This window comes from Paroedura picta, chromosome 9 (genome assembly GCF_049243985.1).
Source record: "Paroedura picta isolate Pp20150507F chromosome 9, Ppicta_v3.0, whole genome shotgun sequence".
Lineage (NCBI taxonomy): Eukaryota > Metazoa > Chordata > Lepidosauria > Squamata > Gekkonidae > Paroedura > Paroedura picta.
Window position 1 is genome coordinate 68151783 of NC_135377.1, and position 22953 is coordinate 68174735.

General features: G+C 46.6%; 1 protein-coding gene and 1 long non-coding RNA gene across 6 annotated transcripts; one reads left to right on the plus strand and one right to left on the minus strand.

Annotated features, from left to right (window-relative positions):
- The first annotated feature begins 1804 nt into the window (after nucleotides 1–1804).
- LOC143845130 (uncharacterized) lies at nucleotides 1805–13578 on the plus strand. Of its 3 annotated transcripts, none has more exons than XR_013234290.1 (3): nucleotides 1805–2102; nucleotides 11235–11306; nucleotides 12969–13578. It is a non-coding gene; the product is annotated as an uncharacterized LOC143845130 (long non-coding RNA). The 3 variants fall into 3 exon arrangements; XR_013234292.1 differs by having other exon boundaries at nucleotides 1806–2102; nucleotides 13320–13578; XR_013234291.1 differs by lacking the exon at nucleotides 1805–2102 and adding an exon at nucleotides 7120–7393.
- On the minus strand, nucleotides 5514–21199 carry TBC1D7 (TBC1 domain family member 7). 3 transcript variants are annotated; one of them, XM_077353232.1, is made up of 9 exons: nucleotides 21037–21125; nucleotides 18960–18998; nucleotides 17126–17245; nucleotides 15433–15513; nucleotides 13389–13576; nucleotides 12456–12593; nucleotides 10344–10489; nucleotides 6019–6148; nucleotides 5514–5690 (listed from the first exon to the last, which is right to left on the minus strand). In XM_077353232.1, the coding sequence occupies exons 3-9, from the start codon at nucleotides 17235–17237 to the stop codon at nucleotides 5604–5606; spliced, it is 882 nt and encodes a 293-aa protein (XP_077209347.1). In that variant the 5' UTR covers nucleotides 17238–17245; nucleotides 18960–18998; nucleotides 21037–21125; the 3' UTR covers nucleotides 5514–5603. The 3 variants fall into 3 exon arrangements, with proteins under 3 accessions (XP_077209347.1, XP_077209346.1, XP_077209348.1); XM_077353231.1 differs by lacking the exon at nucleotides 18960–18998 and having other exon boundaries at nucleotides 21037–21199; XM_077353233.1 differs by lacking the exons at nucleotides 18960–18998; nucleotides 21037–21125 and adding an exon at nucleotides 20107–20965.
- Nucleotides 21200–22953: the final 1754 nt, after the last annotated feature.

Consider the following 22953-nt stretch of genomic DNA (forward strand, 5'->3'; position numbering starts at 1 on the left):
GACCTCCATTGTTTCCAATGGCAAAGAAAGACTGTTCTTGTCTCATCACTGAAAACAATGGTAGTTGAATGGGGGCACCTCTTTTGGACCCTGTGGAATTGGACCCCCTGGTCCAATCTTTTTGAAATTTTAGAGGAGAGGCGCCTGCAGCTACAATACAAATATGGTCGTCCCCCCCTGGAATAAATGTAAAAGGAAAATTTTGGTCCCTTTAAATTTTTAACTGCCCAAACTCATGGATGAATCACACACATGAATCACAGTTCAGCAATTCAGCCAAGGCTGATTCAGCTACTTTTCAGACTATTCAAACCAAATTGCATATGCCTATACCTTAAGGTGACCAGATTTCAACATTGGGAAAGCGAGACACCATTGACCGGGGGGGTTCTTAATTAAAAATTTGGTCTATATGGAGCAACAAAGTTTCATAGAACGCATAAAACGCAAAAATGGCATTATCTGTAAACAGCCCGTGGCGCCACGGGCGCCACGGACTGAATAAAAGAGTAAGGGGTAGTGGGGAGGAGTTAGGGCGGGACCGGTCCGGGATAAAAACTCGGAGGGGCCAATCAGGAGCCGCAAAGCGGCTCCTGATTGGCCCCTCCGAGTGTCAATCCCGCCCCAAGCAGCCCAGGGAATATGGCGGAGCGGCCTCGCAGCGTCGGCCGGCAGAAGGCTCCAGAGAGCCTCGGCTGGGGGGTGGTCCGGGAAGCCTTCTCTCGGCCGGCGGAGCGGCCTCGCAGCCCCTTCCCCGGGTCTCGGGGAGCATTTTAAAACTGTGCTGCCGCCTTACAAACCTCTCCGAGACCCAGGGAAGCCAAGCCGCGCCTTCCCCGGGTCTCGGGGAGCATTTTAAAACTGTGCTGCCGCCTTACAAACCTCTCCGAGACCCAGGGAAGCCAAGCCGTGCCTTCCCCGGGTCTCGGGGAGCATTTTAGAACTGTGCTGCCGCCTTAAAAACCTCTCCGAGACCCGGGGAAGCCAAGCCGCGCCTTCCCCGGGTCTCGGGGAGCATTTTAAAACTGTGCTGCCGCCTTACAAACCTCTCCGAGACCCAGGGAAGCCAAGCCGCGCCTTCCCCGGGTCTCGGGGAGCATTTTAAAACTGTGCTGCCGCCTTACAAACCTCTCCGAGACCCAGGGAAGCCAAGCCGCGCCTTCCCCGGGTCTCGGGGAGCATTTTAGAACTGTGCTGCCGCCTTAAAAACCTCTCCGAGACCCGGGGAAGCCGAGCCGCGCCTTCCCCGGGTCTCGGAGAGCATTTTAAAACTTTGCTGCCGCCTTAAAAACCTCTCCGAGACCCAGGGAAGCCGAGCCGCGCCTTCCCCAGGTCTCGGAGAGCATTTTAGAACTGTGCTGCCGCCTTAAAAACCTCTCCGAGACCCGGGGAAGCCGAGCCGCGCCTTCCCCGGGTCTCGGAGAGCATTTTAAAACTGTCCTGCCGCCTTAAAAACCTCTCCGAGACCCAGGGAAGCCGAGCCGCGCCTTCCCCGGGTCTCGGAGAGCATTTTAGAACTGTGCTGCCGCCTTAAAAACCTCTCCGAGACCCGGGGAAGCCGAGCCGCGCCTTCCCCGGGTCTCGGAGAGCATTTTAGAACTGTGCTGCCGCCTTAAAAACCTCTCCGAGACCCAGGGAAGCCGAGCCGCGCCTTCCCCGGGTCTCGGAGAGCATTTTAGAACTGTGCTGCCGCCTTAAAAACCTCTCCGAGACCCGGGGAAGCCGAGCCACGCCTTCCCCGGGTCTCGGAGAGCATTTTAAAACTGTGCTGCCGCCTTAAAAACCTCTCCGAGACCCGGGGAAGGCGTGGATCACCTTCCCCGGGGCTCGGAGACCTTCTTAAAACTGCGCTGCCACTTTAAAAAGCTCTTCGAGCCCTGGGGAGGGCATGGATCAGCTTCCCCGGGCCTCGGAGACGTTCTTAAAACGGCTCTCTGCAAGGCAGCGTGACTCCAGCAACTTCTGATGAGGCATTTGACCAGATTGCCCACCAAGTAGCAGGGAGCTGTTGTCGTTGTTCCTTATTTGTTCTGCAATCACCTCTTTAGCATTGCCTGCTTTCCCAGCTGCACACAAACACAGTGGATGCCAGAAAGAACAAGGTAAGAAGAGAATTGGGACAGGGATTTCTTTGTTTCCTTTGGCAAAAATAAAAATACAAAATACCCCCTAACCCAGTGAGGCATTTCCATGGGGTGAATGAGACACAGCAGCTGCTCTTTATGCCCTGTTAAGCTCAGTTAACACCAATATAGAGTTCGTGTTGAAGTACTGAATGACGAGTAGGATAACTTTCAATTTGATTAACAACACGTATCACTCATTGTTTGGATAAAAGGCAATTACCACGATATCTAATACAACAGTAGTTGCTTTTTTTGTGGATTACTAAAGCTGTATAATGGAGCTACCCACATATGGCTTTGTGGATAGATCAAAGGGTGGGGGGAGCCTTGAAAATAGCTTGATAAGTACTGAAAATGTTTGTGGAATGTTGAGAACAATTCAGTGTCCATTAAAACAAAAGAGAGAGTGGAAAAATTTCCATATGAAGCCTCAGAAAGAATTCAACTTCCCTACCACCTTCATGATTCTTCATCACTATATATCTGATAATTACGTGGCTGGTCCTTATGATAAGAAAGCCACCCACAAACCAGATGAAGATTTCTACTTATTAGGAGATTTCAATGTTTCAAAAACAGGCACAGTTTCATTATGTCATATTTCCCCCCCCCCTTTAGTTAATTTTACAAGGCATATTCTCAGAAATTTTCAAGTCATACTCTTACATATAAAGTGAAATTCAGCCTTCATACATAACAACCAGACTCAAACGTCAGGCCGCCGCCGCCAAAAGCCCAGGACTCCAGCAAGGACTGCAGGTAGTCCCCCCCCCCCCAATACCCACTCTCACTCCTGGGGGCTGCTAGCGCCCATTGCATTTCAGACTGCAATGGGCTATATTTCTAGTAATATATATTTTAAAAATTTCAACGTAAGTACAATTTGCCAGGTAGCCCCAGATGTCCCTCCAAAAGTGGGACAATCTGGTCACCTTACCCGAAGCGGCTTACAAATACCTTTCCCTTCTTCTCCCCACGGCAGACACCCTGGGAGGCAGTTGGGGCTGAGAGAGCTCATAGAACTGTGACTGGTCCAATGCGGAGCAGTTGGGAATCAAACCTGGCTCTCCAGAATAGAGTCTACAACTCTTTAATCACTGAACCGTTCTGGCTAACAGGTGAAGGTCTTCATGGCAGGCAGGTGAACAGTATCACCTGGGGAAAAACATCCCCTCAAACCTCTGTTAAGGGGACAGAACGTTTTTTTTGGGGGGGGGGGGGGGTTGTCAGGTTTTTGGCAGTTTCGGCACACTTCAAAAAAAAATCCACCACCTTGGCTAAGGAAGGATTTGACACTTTGTGACATTATACCAGTGTTAAAAGTAGCAGCCTCTAATCTGGAGAGCCAGGTTTGATTCCCTGCTCCTCCACATGCAGCCAGCTTGGTGATCTTGGGCCAGTCACAGCTCTAATAGAGCTGTTCTCACCGAGCTGTCCCACCAGAGTTCTCTGCCTCATCTCCCTCACAGGGTGTCTGTTCTGGGGAAACTCCTTCAGTTAGTGAAAAGCAGGGTATAAAAAGCAGTTCCTCCTCCTACCTCTGTAGGAGAAAAGTCCTCTAGTTCTGATGCAGATCCAAACAGGTAAGAAGAGAGAGGACTGCAAAGGGAGACTCTCAAAAACCATACGGCCCAGCCAAGGTAAGAGTACGATGACCCAAGACACGTTTTGCATGGGTGGGACAGGGCTGGGAGAATTGGCTTGGACACTTGGAACTGCAAAATCCTGGGTTGGGCCACTGGTCTAGCATGATCAGTCTTGTCTTTTCCGACTGCAGCTCTTCAGAGATCTTTCACGGTGCCTGCTCCCTAATCATTTTACTGGAGATGCTGGGTATTGAACCTGAGACTTCCCTTTCCTGTAATTTTTACCCATTGCTCCTAGTCCTTGGCCCATTCCGCACACGATAATACACATTCAATGCACTTTAGAAGTAGATTTTCCTGTTCCGCACAGGAAAATCCGGTTGCCAAATCACATTGAAAGTGCATTATCCTATGTGTGTGGAATGGGCCCTTGTCTCTAAAGCTGCAGTATGCTATCTGGCCCCCTCTTTAACATGTCTGTCTTTTACACAGTTAAATACGGCTATCGTGTCACCCTTGGTTACCAAGTGGATAGGCATGTGGGTTTGAAGCAGCAGAACAAAATTTGAGACCACTGCCAACAAAACCATATACCCAGCATGAAACTTGGTTGGTCTTAAAGGTGCCACTGACTCCGTAATACTGGTTACTGTCATTGTTTTGTAGCTTGAAGGGCAACTACAGCTGTGGATACAGCCTGTCAGTGTATGGCCCAACAATGCAAGAGCCAGGCCTAGAGTGGCTTCCTAGAATTACAACTGGATTCCAGACACAGATCTATCCCTCTGGAGAAAATAACTGCTCTGGAATGTAGAGTCCGACATGTTATATTCAGCTGAGCCCTCTCCCATCCCCAAAGCCTGCCCTCCTCACACTCCACCACAAAACCTCCAGGAATTCTCCAGCCTGGAGCTGGCAACCTGAGCTCAAGTCCTGGCCCCAATGAGTCCTCCTTCAAAGGCCCCAGTAGGACCTTGCCCTCCCCCGGGGCTTGCACATCTCCAATGGTGACTGGAGAGTTTCTTCCCCATCCTTTTGATGTGAACGCTATCAAAGGGTCAGTTTGTCATTTCCAAGGCTTCCTTTGAATATTTCTTTCTGCTTGAGTCAGTGTCGTATTTCTTACCAGCAAGAGGCAATGTATAAAAAATGCATTCCCAAAGAGTGAATGAGCAATGCGAGCTTCCTTTCTTCAGACACTTCTGTGCCACTAATTGCAAGCAGGTAATGATCAAAAATCCGAACCTGTGAAGCAAAAGCAATGGGAGGCTCGCCTGGGCTTTGCAAAAAAGGTGCAGGTGGATTCAAAGGCCAAAAAGCTATCCCACCTTTACAGTCACAGTTGTGTCTTATAGCAATGCCTCCCGCTGAATTCCAACACATATTTAAGTGTCCACAGATTCGGCCCATTTCGGTATTGGAATATATTACAATGTTATATAGCCCTCTAGCAATCCCCAACATTAAAGATTAGAAGAAATGCAGTTCAGGTTTCAATAGTTAATATGTAGAATCATAGAATAATAGAGTTGGGAAGGACCTCATGGGTCATCTAGTCCAACCCCCTGCACTATGCAGGACACTCACAACCCTATCGCTCATCTACTGTAACCTGCCACACCTTTACCTTCACAGAATACGTGAAGGCATATCTGTACAGGTCACAAATTTGAGATAATTGGGACATTTTAAGCTACATGTACTTATAATCACAATGCAGCCCAACTTTTGACTAGGCTTATACACTGCAAGCCATTCCGACAGTGGAAGCAAGAAAACGAGATAAATTATAACACATCCCCATTTTTAAATAATTTTAATCACACATTTCCAGGGAAAGGAATGCAACCCCCCCCCCTCCAAAACCCTAAGCCATGGGGTCGGCGGGGGCTCAGGCTGAATGAGCAGGGGTCCCGCAATGTTTCTGCCACAGCTCAATGGCTTTGCTCACAATTGCATCGGTGTTATCTTGAGGTACCTACAAAAGACAAGAGACAGGCATCTTTGTTTTCTTGACCTAATCAGTGGGACAGGGCTTCTGTCGTACACCACAGGCCATCCGCAGCACACAACTTTCATGAGATGTTTGGTACAGACACTAAACAATCTAAAATATTACATAGTTACTAACATAGAGATCATAAAACGCCCCAACCTATGATCATAAACTTTAACAGAATAAATATTAAATTATTTGTGATCATTCACAACCAGTCTATGGAGCCTCATAATGGATCCCTAAAAATCTGACAAAGAAATATAATCTCCTGGATTTTGTTCAGTATGCACTAGAAAAGTGTGCTTACGTTTTCCAAAAACTGGGCAATCTTCTCAGCGCTGTTCAGTACCATCAACTTCATTTTGAACGTTAACAAAATCTCAACAGCCACAAAGACAAGGATTTTGCAGGAACCACTGATAACTTTGTCCCAAACCCTGGAAAAGTCAACCAGAGTTAAAATTTTAAAAGCTTTCACACAGGATTTATATTCAGTAATGCAGTTTTATTTTCCCTGACCAGAATGGAATCTCAAAGTATACTAAGCTTTCTGCGGGGGGGGCGGGGGGGGGGGGTAGGATGACCAAAAGTGCAGATGTCCATGAAGTATGAAAATGTTTAAAGCCAGATCTGGTCCAAAGACAGTATGCTTCCTCTCAGTTTCCTTCTCAGCACAATTAAGACACTCCATTCAGAATGAGATTTCAGGAAGGCAGGCTAAGAGAACATGGAGAAATTCCTTTTTAAAATGTTAATCATTTGCCTAAATTGAAATGACGCTTGGCAGCCCCAACTTGCCCAGAGTGGGATAGTGATGTGTAGGCCAGGAGTCCCTATTCCTTTCTGACCCTGTGGGGGCCTTGGAATTCTTGTATGGGACAAGGGAAAAAGCCTGGCTGAGGAAGCGTCCATGCGCACAAAAGCTCACACCTTGAAATCACGCATGCGTAGTTAACCTGGGTTTCACCTGGGGTTATGCCATGTTTTTGCAACCAATCCAGAGAGACAGGGTGATAAGGAATGGAATGGAAGGTATAAAAGATTATCATCGCTGCCTTGAAGAAAATGTGTGAAAAGGGAATGTGAGAAGACACCTGGCGATGCCACTATCCCCTCCTTCATACCATGAAGCCAGAGCCTCCTGGACTGCAGGAGAGAGCTCTCGAGGAGATGCAGGATCAGGACTTGGGGAATTGGTAGGCCCAACCAGGGAGAGGGGGCTGGCTCGGGATGCTTGGGACCATTCCACGGGGCCTGCCCTTCAAAACGGATTGGTTCTCCAGGGACACTTATCTCTGCTGCCTGAGAGCAGTTGGAATGCTAGGAGCTCTCCAGGCTGCCCACGAAGGCTGGCAACCAAGAAGTGTCTCCCAGGCAGAGGGAACAAATCCCTTCCGAATTCCCCTAACTCACGCCTAACTCCTTCTCTCCCCCCACTCCGCTCCTCTCTCAGGCTAACGGTTCCTGGTTGGTAACTCCTTCCGCCTGCCCTGAGGACCTCTCCTGTCCTCAGCACAGGCCTCCAAAGCTCCTTCCTGCCTCTGCCTCATTGGCTGCAGGGTTGTCATGGGGATGGCCAGAACCAGTCTCGCATCACAATCCATCAGGAGGGACATCCTGCCTCCCAACACTGGTGGGGGCATTTGCACCAGAAACCTGGAGCAGAACAATACAGACAAACGGTGAGTCCAGGTTGGAAGATTTCTGAATCAAAGAACCATAGAATTGTAGAATCAGAGAGTTGGAAGGGACCTCCTGGGTCATCTAGTCCAACCCCCTGCAGTATGCAGGACACTCACAACCCTCTTGCTCATCCACTGTCACCTGCCACCCCCTCAAACCTTCACAGAATCAGCCTCTCTGTCAGATGGCTATCCAGCCTCTGTTTAAAAATTTCCAAAGATGGAAAACCAACCACCACCTAGCCTGTTCCCTTGAGAAACCACTCTGTCAGGAACTTCTTCCAGATGTTTAGACGGAATTTATTTTGAATTAATGTCATCCATTGGTTCCAGTACATCCCTCAGGGACAAGAGAGAACAACTCTGTTCCACCCTCTATATGACAGCCTTTTAAATACTTGGTTATCAAATCCCCTTTCAGTTGTCTCCTCTCCAGGCTAAACAGACCAAGCTCCCCCAGCCTTTATTCATATGTCTTGGTCTCCAAACCCCTCACCATCTTTGTTGCCTCTAAGTGAGGCTGAACCAGAGCAGAGTACAGCGGTACCATCACTTCCCGTGATCTGGACACGATACTCCGTTTGATACAGCTCCCCCATGCTATATTGGTTTAGATGGCTTTTCCTACCTAAATGCAGAACTTTACATTTACATTGAAGGCTACGACCACATTTACAATTCATGTAAGACCAGTCAAAAGCTCCATCTCAGTTAATTCCTTGTTTAGAGTCTCTCAGGTCAGGAAACACCTCTTCCCTCTCCTCCTCTCTGAGAAGCCAGCCTCCGAGGGAAGCTTAGAATGGATGTTTCAGGGTCAGTCCCAGGAACTCAATCCTTTGGAGCACCCTTGGAAGGAACTTCAGCCTCAGCGCAAGTCCCAACGAGGAAAAGGTTCAGGGGCATGGAGAGATGGTCACCTGAGCCCAACCTCCAGCAGGGAAAACCCCTTTCTGTCCCTGATTCTCTCATTCCCTGACTGAGGAACCCGGAGGGGAATCCTGCAGTGTTTCAGAATCTGAGTCGTTCCGCGAAGCGGTCTGTGGAGGTCAGGTCTGGGAAGATGTCTCTCCTTCTGAGTAACCTGCTCAGGGGACGGGCAGCCTTGTGTTGCGTACTCTGGCCACGGGCAAACTCCGATCCTGGGGAGGCCAGATGTTGAGGGGCAGGTTTCTCCTCTGACTGAGGCCTGGAGGAAGGAGCAGCTCAACTGGGGAGGAAGGCTGACAAGGGAGGGTTTCCAGCCGTAGCTCAAGGCCACCCATCCGAAGGGCTTCCTGAGAGTAGCCTGTCTTTCTTCTGGAGAGCCAAGAGACAGAGGGAGTTTGGCAGTTAGCCACGCCCATTTCTCCCTCAGGATTCCACTAACCTCTTGGCTACGGAGGTCAGAATTTCCCACAGGTGTTTTTGGTTTAGAATTCCTGTCACCCCCCACAACTTCCTCCTGGATGCTGTCTGGAGTTTCCTCCAAGTGAGCAATATGATTTGGAGCGGTCCTCTGAAGTCGAGAGGGTTGCCTGGGACAAAGGCCTCAGCTGCTGTAGTCTGCTTTCTGGCAGGAGAGGATGCATTATCCTCTTCCTCCTCCTCCTCCTCCTCCTCCTCCTCCTCACCTCACCTCACCTTTCTGGCAGGAGAGGATGCATTATCCTCTTCCTCCTCCTCCTCCTCCTCCTCCTCCTCTTCCTCACCTCACAGCCAACTTCCAGGTCTCACTGGGGAGACTCCTCTGATGAGCCTCCTTGGAAAATAAGCAAGCTCCTCGGCCGGCAGTTGTAGGGGAGGTTGAGGGACTGGAAGGAACAAGGGAACTCTCTAGCTGAGGAAGAAGGTGGACTCCGAGAGGGAGATCTCACCCTAGCCAGTGTGTGATCCTGGATCATTAGCAAGCTCAGTTCTCCTTCAACTCCACTCTTTTTCCAGAAAATGTCCAGTTCCTTGTTGAAGGAAAGAAAATATACATCTACGGTGTCAATACCCCCCCAGACGGAGCACCTGGTCGCCTGCTCCTGATTTTGAAAACCAACAGTAAGAGTTTCCAGCTGCCAGAGAAACACCAGGATCCCCATGCACTGGGGAGTGAACTTTTCAGAGTTCAGAGCTGCCCCAGCACAAGAACCCCCCCCCATGGGCCCATGATGGATTATGACCTAGGATGGACCCCCTAAGAAAGAAGAGGAGGGTTCAGTTGAGGACTGAAAGAGAAAACAGGCTTAGCTTGACATGCTTAGAGCCAATAGACACCAGCAGCAAAAGACCCACATGGTCTCCCTGTAGAGATGACCTCTCAAGAGCCTACCCGGCTAGGCCCTAGGAAAGGGGCCAGCCCGTGGCCAGGACAGAAACCCAACTGGTATGGATCAAGCACTAAGCTTCATCTAAGTATGCCAGGAGCTGGTCCACCGCAACCCTTTCAACTACTTTACCCAGAAACACAGAGTGCGAGACCGGGTGGTAGCTGGCTGGGTCCTGCAGGTCTAGCGAAGTTTTTTTCAGCAAAGAGTGATCCACAACCTCCTTAAGCACCTCCAGGAACTCCCCTAAAGACAGGGAGAGGTTGACAATCTCTCTCAAAGGGCCTCCTACGACAAAGAATATACCAGTCTTGCTTGTCGGTTTGTACTTCTAAAATCCAATATCAATAAAATGCTGCTCTTTCATTTTCCATTAAGGATAATAAAATTGGAGTAAAACCAAGTTGGTCCAGGCTCTGGTCAACCAACTTTTTCCTTGAAAGGAACAGTCTTTTAATCTAAGTAGGAGTTTAAATATGTTGTTAAAGAGAATCTTGAGTTTTAGTCTAAAAATGTCTAGCCAAACTGCTGATTCTCATGAAGTAATTGCCAATTCTTGAGGGATGGCTATACCAGATACACACTTGGGTGATCTAGTTATTTTCCTCAAAAATCTTAAAACAAATGAATTGGTGATTTTGCTACAAAAAGTGACTTACCTTTGTAGGCTTGATTCAGGTAGACACCCAGAAAAACACTTCCTAAACCAGAGGTTGTAAGGAAGTTGGCTCATCGCTGAACATGATTTCAGATGTGTTAGGAGCCTGCTGTCTTCAAGGCTCAAAGCTTGTTCCAGATATTTTGGCTGCAGGAGAAACAGGCAGAGAAGTGACAAAACGGACCAAGTCATAATCAGAGCAAGAAAACAAATTTCATCGTAAGAATAAATTCAATCTGACACATGCAGCAAATATGTCATGTTAACTATTGTGGTTAAAAGGTTAGATTGGACTGTAAGGGTTGCTAGAATTTTCAGTGTTTTTTGGTTGTGCTAAAAAAAATGTGAAAGAAAAAAACAAGACAAAACAGTGATTCAGTGGGAGCTCAACCCAGTGTGACTCCTCTTCAATGGCATCTTACTGTAAACAGTCTTTCACCTGCATACTTGGCACATATAGAGCGCACTGAAACAGCAGACTCTGATCATGACACATGTGACACTACAAGAAGAGCTGGTTTAAAGCCCACTGTTCACGATCCAAAGGAGTAACAAAGTGACTTACAAACATCTTTCCCTTCCTCTCCCCACAACATACACCCTGTGAAGTAGGTGGGGCTGAGAGAGAAGAGAACTGCTCTAAGAGAATGTTACTGGCCCAAGGTCACCCAACTGGCTGCATGTGGAGGAGTGGGCACTCAAACCTGGTTTTCCAGATTAGAGTTGACTGCTCTTCACTACACCACGCTGGCTCTCACACAGTTTTCCTCCGGACCCAAGACTTACATAGCAGAATGAAATGGCAGAATCCTGATTTCAGAGTGAGTTGTCCCAGGTGGGAGCACATACAACGGACAACATTTTGAAGGGCCCTCCATGTTTTTCTTTGCAGGTAAATTTTAGCAGGAAAGCACTGGAATATATGTGATTTATTCTACTACTTCTTTGAAGAGCAGATGTTAAGGTACGTTTCAGAAAGCAGATGCTCAGCATGAGGGCCTAAAGCCAAAGTACTCTGGTCTTTTAAAAAACCCTATTTTCCCCCAATATCGTCAACTCAAGAGGCCATGCTTCAGAGAGGGCCTATCACCTCACTTGAGAGAGGTGGCAACTTAAGATAGTGGTTGTGGCACCAATCTGTGAAATTCCTTCCACAAGGAGATCATAGAATCTGAGATTAGCCATGTAGTCCAGCCCCCTGTTCAATGCCGGATCAGTCTAAATCATCCATGATATGTATCTGTCCAGCCACTGCTTGAAGACTGCCAGTGAGGGGGAGCTTACCATCTCCTTAGGCAGCCCATTCCACTGCTGAACTACACTGGCTGTGAACATGTTTTTCCTCCTATCTAGCCAATAACATTCTACACCTAGTTTAAACCTATTTCTGTGGGCCCTATCCTCAGTTGCCAACAGGTATGACTCCCTGCCCTCCTCCCTTTCATCTATTCCCCTCTATGATTGCCTTTTGCCAGGCAAAAGTGAAGACTTTTCTGTTTTGGCTGCCATTCCCTTACGGACCCTAATTCCTGTTTATATTTTTACTTATATCCTGTGAGTAGGATTTTATTAATACGGTCAAAAACCAGCAAACATTTGATTATTTGCTTATTAACATATATCAGATAAAAATGGAAACATCAGCGATCATCAATGACAGAATATAAAAATACAGCAACAGTGAAATTACCCATTCTGTTTAAATAAAGCTTTCCATCTTCTTCATGCTAAGCAAAATTTTGCGAATGTATTGGTAACTGCCTTTGTTCTGTCATCCAGAAGGAATTTACTTATATGTTTTTATATTGTTTTAAAAATTAATGCATTTAACTGTCTACTGCCTTGAGTGAAAATGTGGGACAAAAACACTTTTAGCTCTACAAATACATCATGCAGCTGAAAAATAATTTATTCCTCATGCCCAAAAGGGAAAGAGAAAAAAGTTGCCATTCTGCCTCACAGCATTTCCCCTATCAAGACCACCCATGCCGTTCTCAGACCCCCAATGAGTTATTTGTAGATTAGCTTTGTCTAAGCGCAGCATGCAAAAGAACCTGCACACCCATCATTTTATTAATTCTCTTCTCACCGTGGGGGACAAATACATTCTTACCAGTTGGGGTAAAGCGTCCTTATATTTATTGTTCAACAGGTTCACAAAACTACTGACGAGCCAGTAGCAGTCGATGCTGTCTTCGACCATCTCCTTCATAGCCTTAGCAATAGCAAGAAATACTTCGTCTTCAGGTTCCTGGAAACAAAAAACAGACTTCACTGCACTCCAGGCACTGACAAATTTTCTTTGGCTTTAGGAGCCACTCCCTAAACCTGGACAGTTTTGAGGCTTTATGTTTTAACAACCATACTTTCTAACCATTGCAACCACAACAGCTGATCCTAAACTCTTCACGGGAGCTTGTTGTTTTTTAAAACTATATTGTCATTAATAAAATAAATATTAAAGTCATTCAAGGGGAACCCAAAGCACGAGGGTTCCAGTAACCTTTGGGTCAATCTGGTAAATGATTTAAAGACGTTTTCAGATTGCAATGTATGGGAAATGATAATGTAATTGGAGACTTGAGACATGAGTAATGGATTTGTAACAGAAATGATTTTTAAATAGGTATCAGAACAACAGAGCATTCCACCAGGCCGGGACCAAGGAAACAAGGAGATACAGTAGGTGTGTGCATTCAGGTGTGTCCCCCCCCCAGCCAAAAATAAAAACATATCTGAGAAATACCTTATTGGTATTTTTCAGGGATATTTTGGCTTCCTGAATGTATCCAAGTTTTCTCAGGAGAAAATCCTAGATACATTCAGAAATTACAGGTAAACTCGAAAACAGAAGAAAGAGCAGCATGCCATCTCCGTTCTCTCCCCACCCCCCAAAGGTTCCATGCACAGGTCCTCTATGGAGACACAATAGCTCTAGGAGGACAGCATTCACCATTGTGTATTTCCTTTAATACAGAACTACAGGGAGAAAGACCTGGACGTGTATACCAAAGTCTTGTTGACAATCACATAAAAGATGACTGACCAATGGGAAAGATGGATTTCGAGGCAGCTTTCCTGATTCCAGCTGATACATCCGGAGGAAAACCTCAACTTGTGGGGTTGACTCATTGATAAAGCGAATTACTTGGAGGGCATGGTGTACATCTTTATACTGCTCTTTTCGGTCCTTCATCACAATCGTATGAGATTCATGATGGGGAGGAAGAATACCTTTAAAGGAGAAAAACAGAGGAAAATATATATTATTTGATACAGAAGCAAACATTTAGATATTCCTCTTACAGTTTTCCTGTCCAATGGGCTCAATACCAGGCCTAGATTACAGTACTGTGCAGGGACTTGGACCTGACCAATTCATACAGGGACCAAAGAAATGTTAGGGTACTTCCCAAAACAACAATAAAACTTGTGGCGTGCATTGGCAAGTATGTACTGAGGCAGCGACAGAGGCAGCAACAGGCCTTTGCGGCCCACAGGTACCCTCCTGCCGGGAGAGAGCTGGAGGGGGGGGGGAGTTTGGAGCCTCCCTGTGGGCCGCAAAACCCTGTTACTGCCGCCGTTGGAGGGGGGCCTTTCCACTCCCTTTAGCCCAGGAAGCACTGCAGCGACAGCACTTCCCAGGCCCAAGGGAGCCTCCCGTGGCAGCACAGCCGGCAAGGGGGGGAGGCTTTCCATTCCCTTTAGCTCACTTAGCGGGCTAAAGGGAGCCGTGGCCACCCTCTCACACCCTCCTGCCTGCCGCCCCTTTTTAAAATGGGCTTTGATACAAGTGCAGTCAATAAAACTGAAGTTTGGGATACACATAGTTAAAGAGTCTTTCCATACTAGTGATGTTTTAAAAGGACATGTTTTGAACGTATGAAATAAGTGAGCCAGAATATCGACCCATCTAACCTAACTTGTAGGGACACTCCGGGGTCCTGCTATCTGATATTGTTTTAACTGATGACTGAAGCTAGAACCTTCAGCATGCAAGGAAGCTGCAGCCTTTGCTCTGGATAACATCTGGCACAAAAAGGTTTGACTCAACCCACTAAAGTAGCAAATATTCCATCACAACATATCAAGACACACATGTATGCCACTGGAAGCAGGAATGGGCATGAACTTGGGCACAAACCAAAAAATGCCGCTAAATTGCCCTGGTTCAAGCTCCCTGAACCTTTCATGGACTTTTGTCCAGTTTGGTTCAGGGTCCAGCTGGCAGCCATTTTAGGCTAACCAGAGACAGGCACGAATGCTCTACTGTCAGCCTAAAACAGGGGTAGTCAAACTGCGGCCCTCCAGATGTCCATGAACTACAATTCCCAGAACTACAATTCTGGGAATTCTGGGAATTGTAGTCCATGGACATCTGGAGGGCTGCAGTTTGATTACCCCTGGCCTAAAATAACCAAAAGCCATTTCAGTGCTGTAGTTCATTTCCCTCACATTTTCAAAGAGAGGGAAGGGAACTGGCATGTCGGAATGATTGCCGTGAGGCAGCCAGCAGACCACCAAGCTGCTTATTCAGGGAGTTCGTTTTCTGTGCAATCAGCTGTTCGGCAGGAAGCCATTTTAACCTGCTGTTTGGCTTCTCCCTGCTTTTAAGCTCCCTGATTTTAAATTTAGCTTCTCCCTTTTAAGCAGGGAGAAGCTAAACAGATTGGAATGAATCAGACCAGTTCATGTTAGGGGCTTGGGTCATCTGAGGTCAAGAACAGCCTGAACCTTGAACTGGAATTTTCTAGTCCAGGCCTAACTCTAACTGGAAGTTCCATGTTTTTATAGCAACTTTTTATCTTCTGTGTCTGCTGTTTCTCTCACTAACAGGGCATCCAAAGCTTACAATAAAAACAGAAGTACAAGAATTAAGCTAATGATTAAAAACAATAGCAGACATAATAACCCAGCTTTGAATACAAAACTCTAGAATATCAGTTCTTGGTTGACTTGTCATCTGAGTACCCGTGGAAGGTAAGACCTCCATTCCAAGGTTTCTCCAGAATCTCACAATGATTCTGAGACTACGTCTCACGCGCCAATGAAACCCAAGAATGCAGCCTTTGGGGATTAATCAGCCATACCTAAAAGCACCTTCCACACCAGGATTCGATACATGGACGGGAGGGGAAATCTTTGACTAAATGTGCACAGCTTCTCGATATCTGTAAGAAAGTTTTTTTAAATAAAATTAAAGCCTGTTATGAACCATCTCATTTTCAAACTACCTTTGTATTCTGTTTTACCAACTGATTGATAATGGATTTTTTCCCCGTCATTTCAGCCAAACCCGTTTTATCAACTGGTTGCTAGCGGAATTTACCTGTTCATCCAAATTTGCTTGCATTGGGTTAGCAAAGTGTAGTTTTTTGAAACACTGAAGGTATATTTCCCAAACCATGTCTTCTGCTTAGAATAATATTTTTCTTTTTTTCTCCCCAAGTAATTAATTGAAATAGCGTTATAAAACAAAGTGTTTCAAGTTCGACACATACAATCTAAGGGCCAATAGGAAAACCCCATGGGGTGTGTCTGGCTCCCCACTCTGCCAGTCAATTTGCATATTATACGGGAACAAGTAAATGCAGATGGTGCAATCTGCAAAATCGAGTTCCAGATAACTGCAGTTTTTCCTCTTCAAGATGCATCAGCATCAAATGATCATGGAGCACATATAGCTCTCCGAAGAGCACTTGCACATTTTTATTTATTATATTTCTTTATTATATTTCTTTATTATATTTCTATACCGCCCTCCCCGGAGGCTCAGGGCGGTTTACATTAAACTTATAAACAATACATGAAACAGCCTTCATTAATCATACAATAATAACAGTGGTTGTAACAGTATACCAGTATAGTAAACAGTATAACAATAATATAACAGTACAACAATGCAACCGTGCAATGGCACAACAGGTCCAGAGCACTCTGGTGGAGTTCTGGGAGGAAGGGGGGGGAGCGGTGGCCCTTCATTCGTTGTTGATTACGTCTGGTCTCAACCAAATGCCTGGCGGAAGAGCTCCTTTTTGCAGGCCCTGCGGAACTGTTTAAGTTCCGTCAGGGCCCTGATCTCCCTGATTTTGCACAAGATCAAGTGGGTGGCAGGCACAGTGGATGAGCAATAGGTTTGTGAGTGTCCTGCGTTGTGCAGGGGGTTGGACTAGATGACCCAGGCAGTCCCTTCCAACTCTCTGATTCTATGATTCTATGATTCTGTCTTCAAACATTATACTGAAAGTGAGGAGGTGATATACTGTGGGCAAAGGTCTTCACCGAGCCCAAGTCTCTCCTGTTTTTCACTACAGCCCAAAGTGGGAGGCAAAGGGAAACAATGGCATTCCACTTTTCATGAGGAACACACCAACAGACTAAGGAGCAGAACGAAACGAAATGAACACCAATACCACCATTGTGCACTGATCACAGCTTCTGAAAGCAAGCTAAGGAGCTGAGTGGATCCCCAAACAAAAATTCTTTGTACAGAATTCTCTCCAGCCTCGTGGAAACAGGAGAAGCCAGTTCACACTACACCACAGGTTAATTGGAAATCAAAAGTTTTAAGAGTCTCTGTTATCTCTTTTATTTAGACTTGGACTCTGCCAGAACGGTCTCTAGATTGTATTCCATTTTCAATGTTTTCGACAGTGGCAACAAGTCCGTTCTTGTTAATCATTTGAAAATATAATAAGGCTAACACTCTTCTGTTATGGAGAGTCAAGGCTGTAAGCAAATGCCTGGTGGAGGAGCTCCCTTTTTAAACAGACGCACACATACCCAAACGATCATCTTTCAGAAGGATTTCCAGCGACTTCTTTTCTTCCACACCCCGAAAGCCCACTTTTTCATAATAGACCGATCGGAAATTTCTCTGCGGGTCCTCAGTCATGTTTCATTCTGAAAGGGAATGTGATTTAAAAGGATGACTTTCTGGTTATTAAAGACTATTATCAAAAGCAGGGGTAGTCAACCTGTGGTCCTCCAGATGTGTATGGACTATGATTCCCATGAGCCCCTGCCAGTGTTTGCCAGTGTCAGGAAAAAATTTTTCACAGTCAGAGTAGTTCAGCAGTCAGAGTAGTTCAGCAGTGGAATAGGCTGCCTAAGGAGGTGGTGAGCTCCCCCTCATTGGCAGTCTTCAAGCAAAGGTTAGATACACACTTTTCTTGGATGCTTTAGGATGCTTAGGGCTAATCCTGCGTTGAGCAGGGGGTTGGACTAGATGGCCTGTATGGACCCTTCCAACTCTATGATTCTATGATCAAGAGTACTGATAGGCATACCATCAGTTGGGACCTGAATAAAAAACATCTAAGAAAGGCCCTGTTAAATCTGTGGGTTCAGGGGTGACACGAACCCTGAAAGAGATCTGAGCTCTTTATTGAGATCCCAGCGTGGTACAAGAAGAACTGAACTTTACCAAACCGACGACCACCACTCCGCCGAAAAAAACCCATCTTATATACACAAACAAAAATAAACAATGGATCTTCCCACCAGTGCACACCATCGGTCAGTTTCGGTTTAAATTTACTGGATCTGGCAGATGGGATCCAGCCACACATTGGTCAATTACATTGTAAGCTACAATCCTGCCAAGGACCTCAAAACTCAATCCTTTGCAGGTCTACAGACAGAATAAGTATGCAGCCTTCTTGAACCTTTGGGGCACCTGACCCACGATGGCAGGCACAACCCTAAAATGGCTGCCACAGGAGGCTGAAACTACAACAAAATGGCTGCCACACACACTGAGGAAGCAGGGGAGAATGGATGTAATTTATGAAATACATTGGGAAAGAGGACTGAGAGAGAATAAAACCAATATGATAGTAGCAGCTGTCACTGAAACAATATTATTTTCATCTGTCAGATCTCCAGTGGCCAATCAGAAGCTCTGCTGGGCAACCCCTGCGTATAAATGTCTGTAGTTATTCTTTCCCTACCTAGAGACAATATCTCGAGTTAAACTGCAAATCTAAATCTACCATGATACAGTGTTTAGAAATTATTCATGGAAAGTACTATATATTCAACCTTTCAACTTGATCATCCAATTAGCTTGGTAAAAATATCAACAAAAGGGAAGACAGGTTTCCGTATTTTACTACACAATAGGAATATTAAAAGCTGTAATCATTTCCTTGCAGGAAATAAAAGCAGGGCCTTTTTGTAGGACATGACAGAAAAAGCATCTGATACAAGCATTTTGCTGAAAAGTCCCTCTAGAAAGCAAAACTTGAAGAGACTAGAAATTTTATATACCATGCAGCAAAAAATCAGCATGCTGTTTCATTAGCAGGAAGAAGACACGGCTATGATAGCAATTTAACCAGACTTGGGTAGAAGATGCTCTATTCCCTATGTAGTATTTGAATACAACTCAATGCAAAGAAACTGCACCGTTGATTTCCCAATGTCATAGATAAACCAGAAACGAAATCAAAAGGCCAAAATAATGAGTCACTCATCCACTCTTATTAATGGATCTGGTTGGGTTTGTATTACTTTGTACACATTATGATATTTTGTTAATTATCATGAAACTATCTATTTGTAGATTTTGGAGTGGCAATCATTGAGGAAGAATCAGAAAATGGGAGAAATGTACCTGGGAGCCTGTTCTGATTGCCAAGAAGTTGACAATAATCTGTTTCAGAGAAAAACAAAAAAGCCCTCTAGTATTAACTAACAAATATATAATGGCATATAATGGCATATAATGGCATAACAAATATATAAAGGCATACATTTGTTCCTACTTCCTCAGAAATGTAACATTCACTATTTAAATTTGTCTACTTGGACAGTTAACAAATGTCCAAATGCTTCAACTAGATTTTAGCTAATGCTAACATTAAAACTGTAATATAAATAATTATCAGTTACAATCCTGTAAAGAATTGCTCCATTCTGAATCCACTGAGATTAACTGTGCAATCCTAAAAATCCTATCCAGAGAGTAAGAAGAGTTCATTTTTATACCCCACTTTTCTCTGTGAGAACAGCTCTAACAGGACTGTGACTAGGCCAAGGTCACCCAGCTGGCTGCATGTGGAGGAGTGGGAATGAAACCTGGAGCCAGTTTGGTGTACTGGTTAGGAGTGCGGACTTCTAATCTGGCATGCCGGGTTCGATTCTGCGCTCCCCCACATGCAGCCAGCTGGGTGACCTTGGGCTCGCCATGGCACTGATAAAACTGTTCTGACCGGGCAGTGATATCAGGGCTCTCTCAGCCTCACCCACCCCACAGGGTGTCTGTTGTGGGGAGAGGAATGGGAAGGCGACTGTAAGCCGCTTTGAGCCTCCTTCGGGTAGGGGAAAGCGGCATATAAGAACCAACTCTTCTTCTTCTTCTTCTTTCCAGACTAGAAGCTGCCACTCTTAACCACTACACCATTGAGTAGCAGTGTTGGTCTGAAGTAGCACATTAACTCACTGTTTTGGCAGGGAGTTATCATCTGGCTGTATGTGGATGCTGTGACACCGTTTACTAATGTAACAAGATTAACTTTTGCTTTTATATTCCTACTGTTATGATGGTCAGTTCTTAGTCCGACGAAGAGTGCTTGCACTTGAAAGCTCACACCTTGAATAAATCTTTGTTGGTCGTAAAGGTGCTACTGGACTCTGATTTTACCACTGAATAAAATAAGCTTAGCCTGGAGTAAGATCTTGCTCTCCTCACTGATCAGCACAAAATCATTTAGCTTGTGTTTGTCTGGGATTTTTTCAATTAACTAGTCAGCATCAGTCACCTGCTAAAAGACGGAGAAGCTACTGTTCATAAAGTGTGAGGAGGTCACGAGAACATCGGGGCATCAGCAAATGAGAAAGAGGTGGAACAATGATGAGGTACAGGCCAGCAAACAGCAACAAAATGTTTTTGTGTGGTTCATTGAAAAGAACAGTCCAAGTTCAGACTGCAACTATCATAGACCAGGGTTGAGTGAGTGACATGGGGGGGGGGACTTAAGTAATGGGGCCCAAAGGATATCTAAACTGGAATGAGGGTTAAGCAGGAAGCAGGAGGGACCTCAGTGGGGTGCAGTACTACACAGTCCCCCCTCCCGAGCCTCCTTTTTCTCCAGGGGAACTGATCTCTGTAGTCTGGAGGCCAGCTGCAATTCCAGAAGAACCCCAGGCCCCACCGGGAGGCTGGCATCCTTTACAGTACAAGCTTCCCTAAACTATGCCGTACCACCATCAAATACAGGAATAGGTGCCAGCCCCCCCCCTCCTTCCAGGCCACGAGCGGGGGGGGGGTTACCAAACCCAGGCTGGGAAGCCCCTGGAGATTTGGGGGTGACGCCTGGGACGACAGGGACTTCATTGGAACACAAGACCACAGAGGCCACCCTCCAGAGCATCCTTTTTGTCCAGGAGGGCTTATCTGTGTAGTCGGGAGACTACAATTCCAGGGGATCCCCAGGCGCCACCGGGTGGCTGGCATGCCCGTGCAGCAGGAATAAAATGTGCAGTATTCTACAGGCCCCGCGCAGATTTCCTCTTCTTTGTATTGCTGCTGCTGCCCGTTCGGAACGAGGAGGAGAAGGAGGAGAGGCAGGGGCGCCAGCGGCCGAGGGCGCCGGGAGATGCGCAAGGCAGAGCCGGGGAAGGGGCTGGCCGGGGGCGGCGCGGAAGCGGTCGGGGAGCAGCTCCTCTGCAGGCGGCCGCGCAAAACAGACCTCGTGGGTTCCGGCCAAGGTCTCCTCGGCGGGGAAGCAGCAGGGACTCCGCACGAGCAAGCCACCTCCTCCAGGCCCGGCCGCGCAGCCGCCGGCCCGCCCAGCCAGGGGGTGGGAAGGGAGGAAGCCGCCGCCGCCGCCGCCGCCGCCTCTTGGAAGGCCCTAGAGCCCGGCCGTCCGGAATGCTGCTTCGCCCGCCTTGCAAGCGCGATGCCTTCGCTCCGACCGCCGGGCAGCGCCAGCCTTGCGTTAGCGTGGCCAGCCTCCCGGCGGCGGCTGGAGAACTCCTGGGATCAGCTCCCCGGGAGAGAACGGCTCCTTTGGAGGGAGGGCCGTGGCTTTATGCCTAGGGATGCCAGCCTCCAGGTCGGACCTGAGGATTCCCTGGAATTACAGCTCATCTCCAGAATGCAGTGATCAGTTCCTCTGGCGAAAAGGGATTACTTGGAGAGTGAGCTCTGATGAATTGCTCCCCACTGTCCTCCGCAGCGTCCAAATCTCCAGGCATTTCCCAACCTGGATCTGGCAACTCCAGTTATGCCCCACTGCAGTCCCTCCTCTAGCTCCCTCTAGCCTTTCTCAGCCCAACGCTGGCAACCCTAGATTGCATGTCCACTCAAAAGTAAGCCCCACTGAGTTCTGAGGCATCATTTAGTCCCTAAAAGCCAGAGATTTGTGGCATTCCTTTAAAAAACTGGTTTTTGGACCAGAAGAAGCAGTAGTGTTGGGTTTTATACCTTGTTTCACTACCCAAAGGAGTCTCAAAGAGGCTCACAATCACCTTCCCTTTCCCCACAACAGACACCTTGTTAGGTGGGGTGGGGAAAGTTCTGAGAGAACTGTGACTGAACCCAGGTCAAACAGTTGGCTGCATGTAGAGGAGTGGGGAATCAAACTCAACTCTCCAGATTAGAAGCTGCTGTTCTTAACCACTACACCACACTGGCTGTCCAAATAACTAGTCCAAGTGACCTGAGTGGTTCCTGCTAGTCCTGTCTTTTCAGATCTTAGGGACCAAGCAGGGTTGCCCATGATTACTATTTTGATGGGAGACCACGAAGGAAGTCCAGGTTGCTACGTAGAGGCAGGAAACGGCAAACGACCTCTGGACGTCATTTGCCTTGAAAACCCTACAGGGTCACCATACATCAGCTGCAGCTTGAGGACACTTCCACCATGAAATGAAAAGAGGTCCCTTAAAACCTGGGCCCTGACGGAACTATTCAAAGTGGCAGTATTCCACCAAGCATATGGTTGAGGCCTGAACAAGCAAATAAAATAATATAGGCCTTAAAAACTCATCACAGAATACTGAATATATGGGAAAGTAGTAGGCATATCAGAACATTCAGGGTACTTATTGTTTTAATGTATTTCAAACTGATTTTAACATGCTGCAAGTTGCCCTCAAGCTTGGCTTCAGAGAGGGACAGTGTAAATGTAATAGTAAACAAACCTTTGCTATGGGTATGTCTCATTCAGATGCATGCAATATGAAATAAGAACAAAACAAAATGTAAATAATATAAATACCTCAATATTTGCTTGAATAGTCAGGTTCTGAATCATCAGATCTCAGAACCTAAACAGGGTCAGCCTTGGTTAGTACTTGAATGGGAGACTGCCAAGTTAAGTCCGGGGTTGCTATGCAGAGGCAGGCAATCCAAAGACTGCCAGGGTCAGCCCTGCTGAGCTTTTGAGATCTCATGGGATGGGATTGCCTGGGCTATCCAGGTTAGGACAGAACAGCACAGATGACATGGAACAAGAAAACAACAATCCTAAATAAATATACTGTGGTCAGTATTTACACTAGATTTAGGTAGCAGAATCTGACAGGTCATAATCTCAGGCGGTTGCCCTATCCAAAAACCATTCCCCACCTGATTCTGCTACCATTCTTGGTCAGCAGCAATG

What these genes read in the sequence shown, in the direction of transcription:
- TBC1D7 (XM_077353231.1), bottom strand. Translation starts at nt 17,237, where the DNA reads ATGACTGAGGACCCGCAGAGAAATTTCCGATCGGTCTATTATGAAAAA. An exon ending in GGTGTGGAAGGTGCTTTTAG is followed by an intron (nt 13,577 to 15,432) that starts GTATGGCTGATT and finishes TCTCCTTTAAAG; the next exon opens with GTATTCTTCCTCCCCATCAT. An exon ending in TTGCCCAGTTTTTGGAAAAC is followed by an intron (nt 5,691 to 6,018) that starts GTAAGCACACTT and finishes TGTCTTTTGTAG; the next exon opens with GTACCTCAAGATAACACCGA.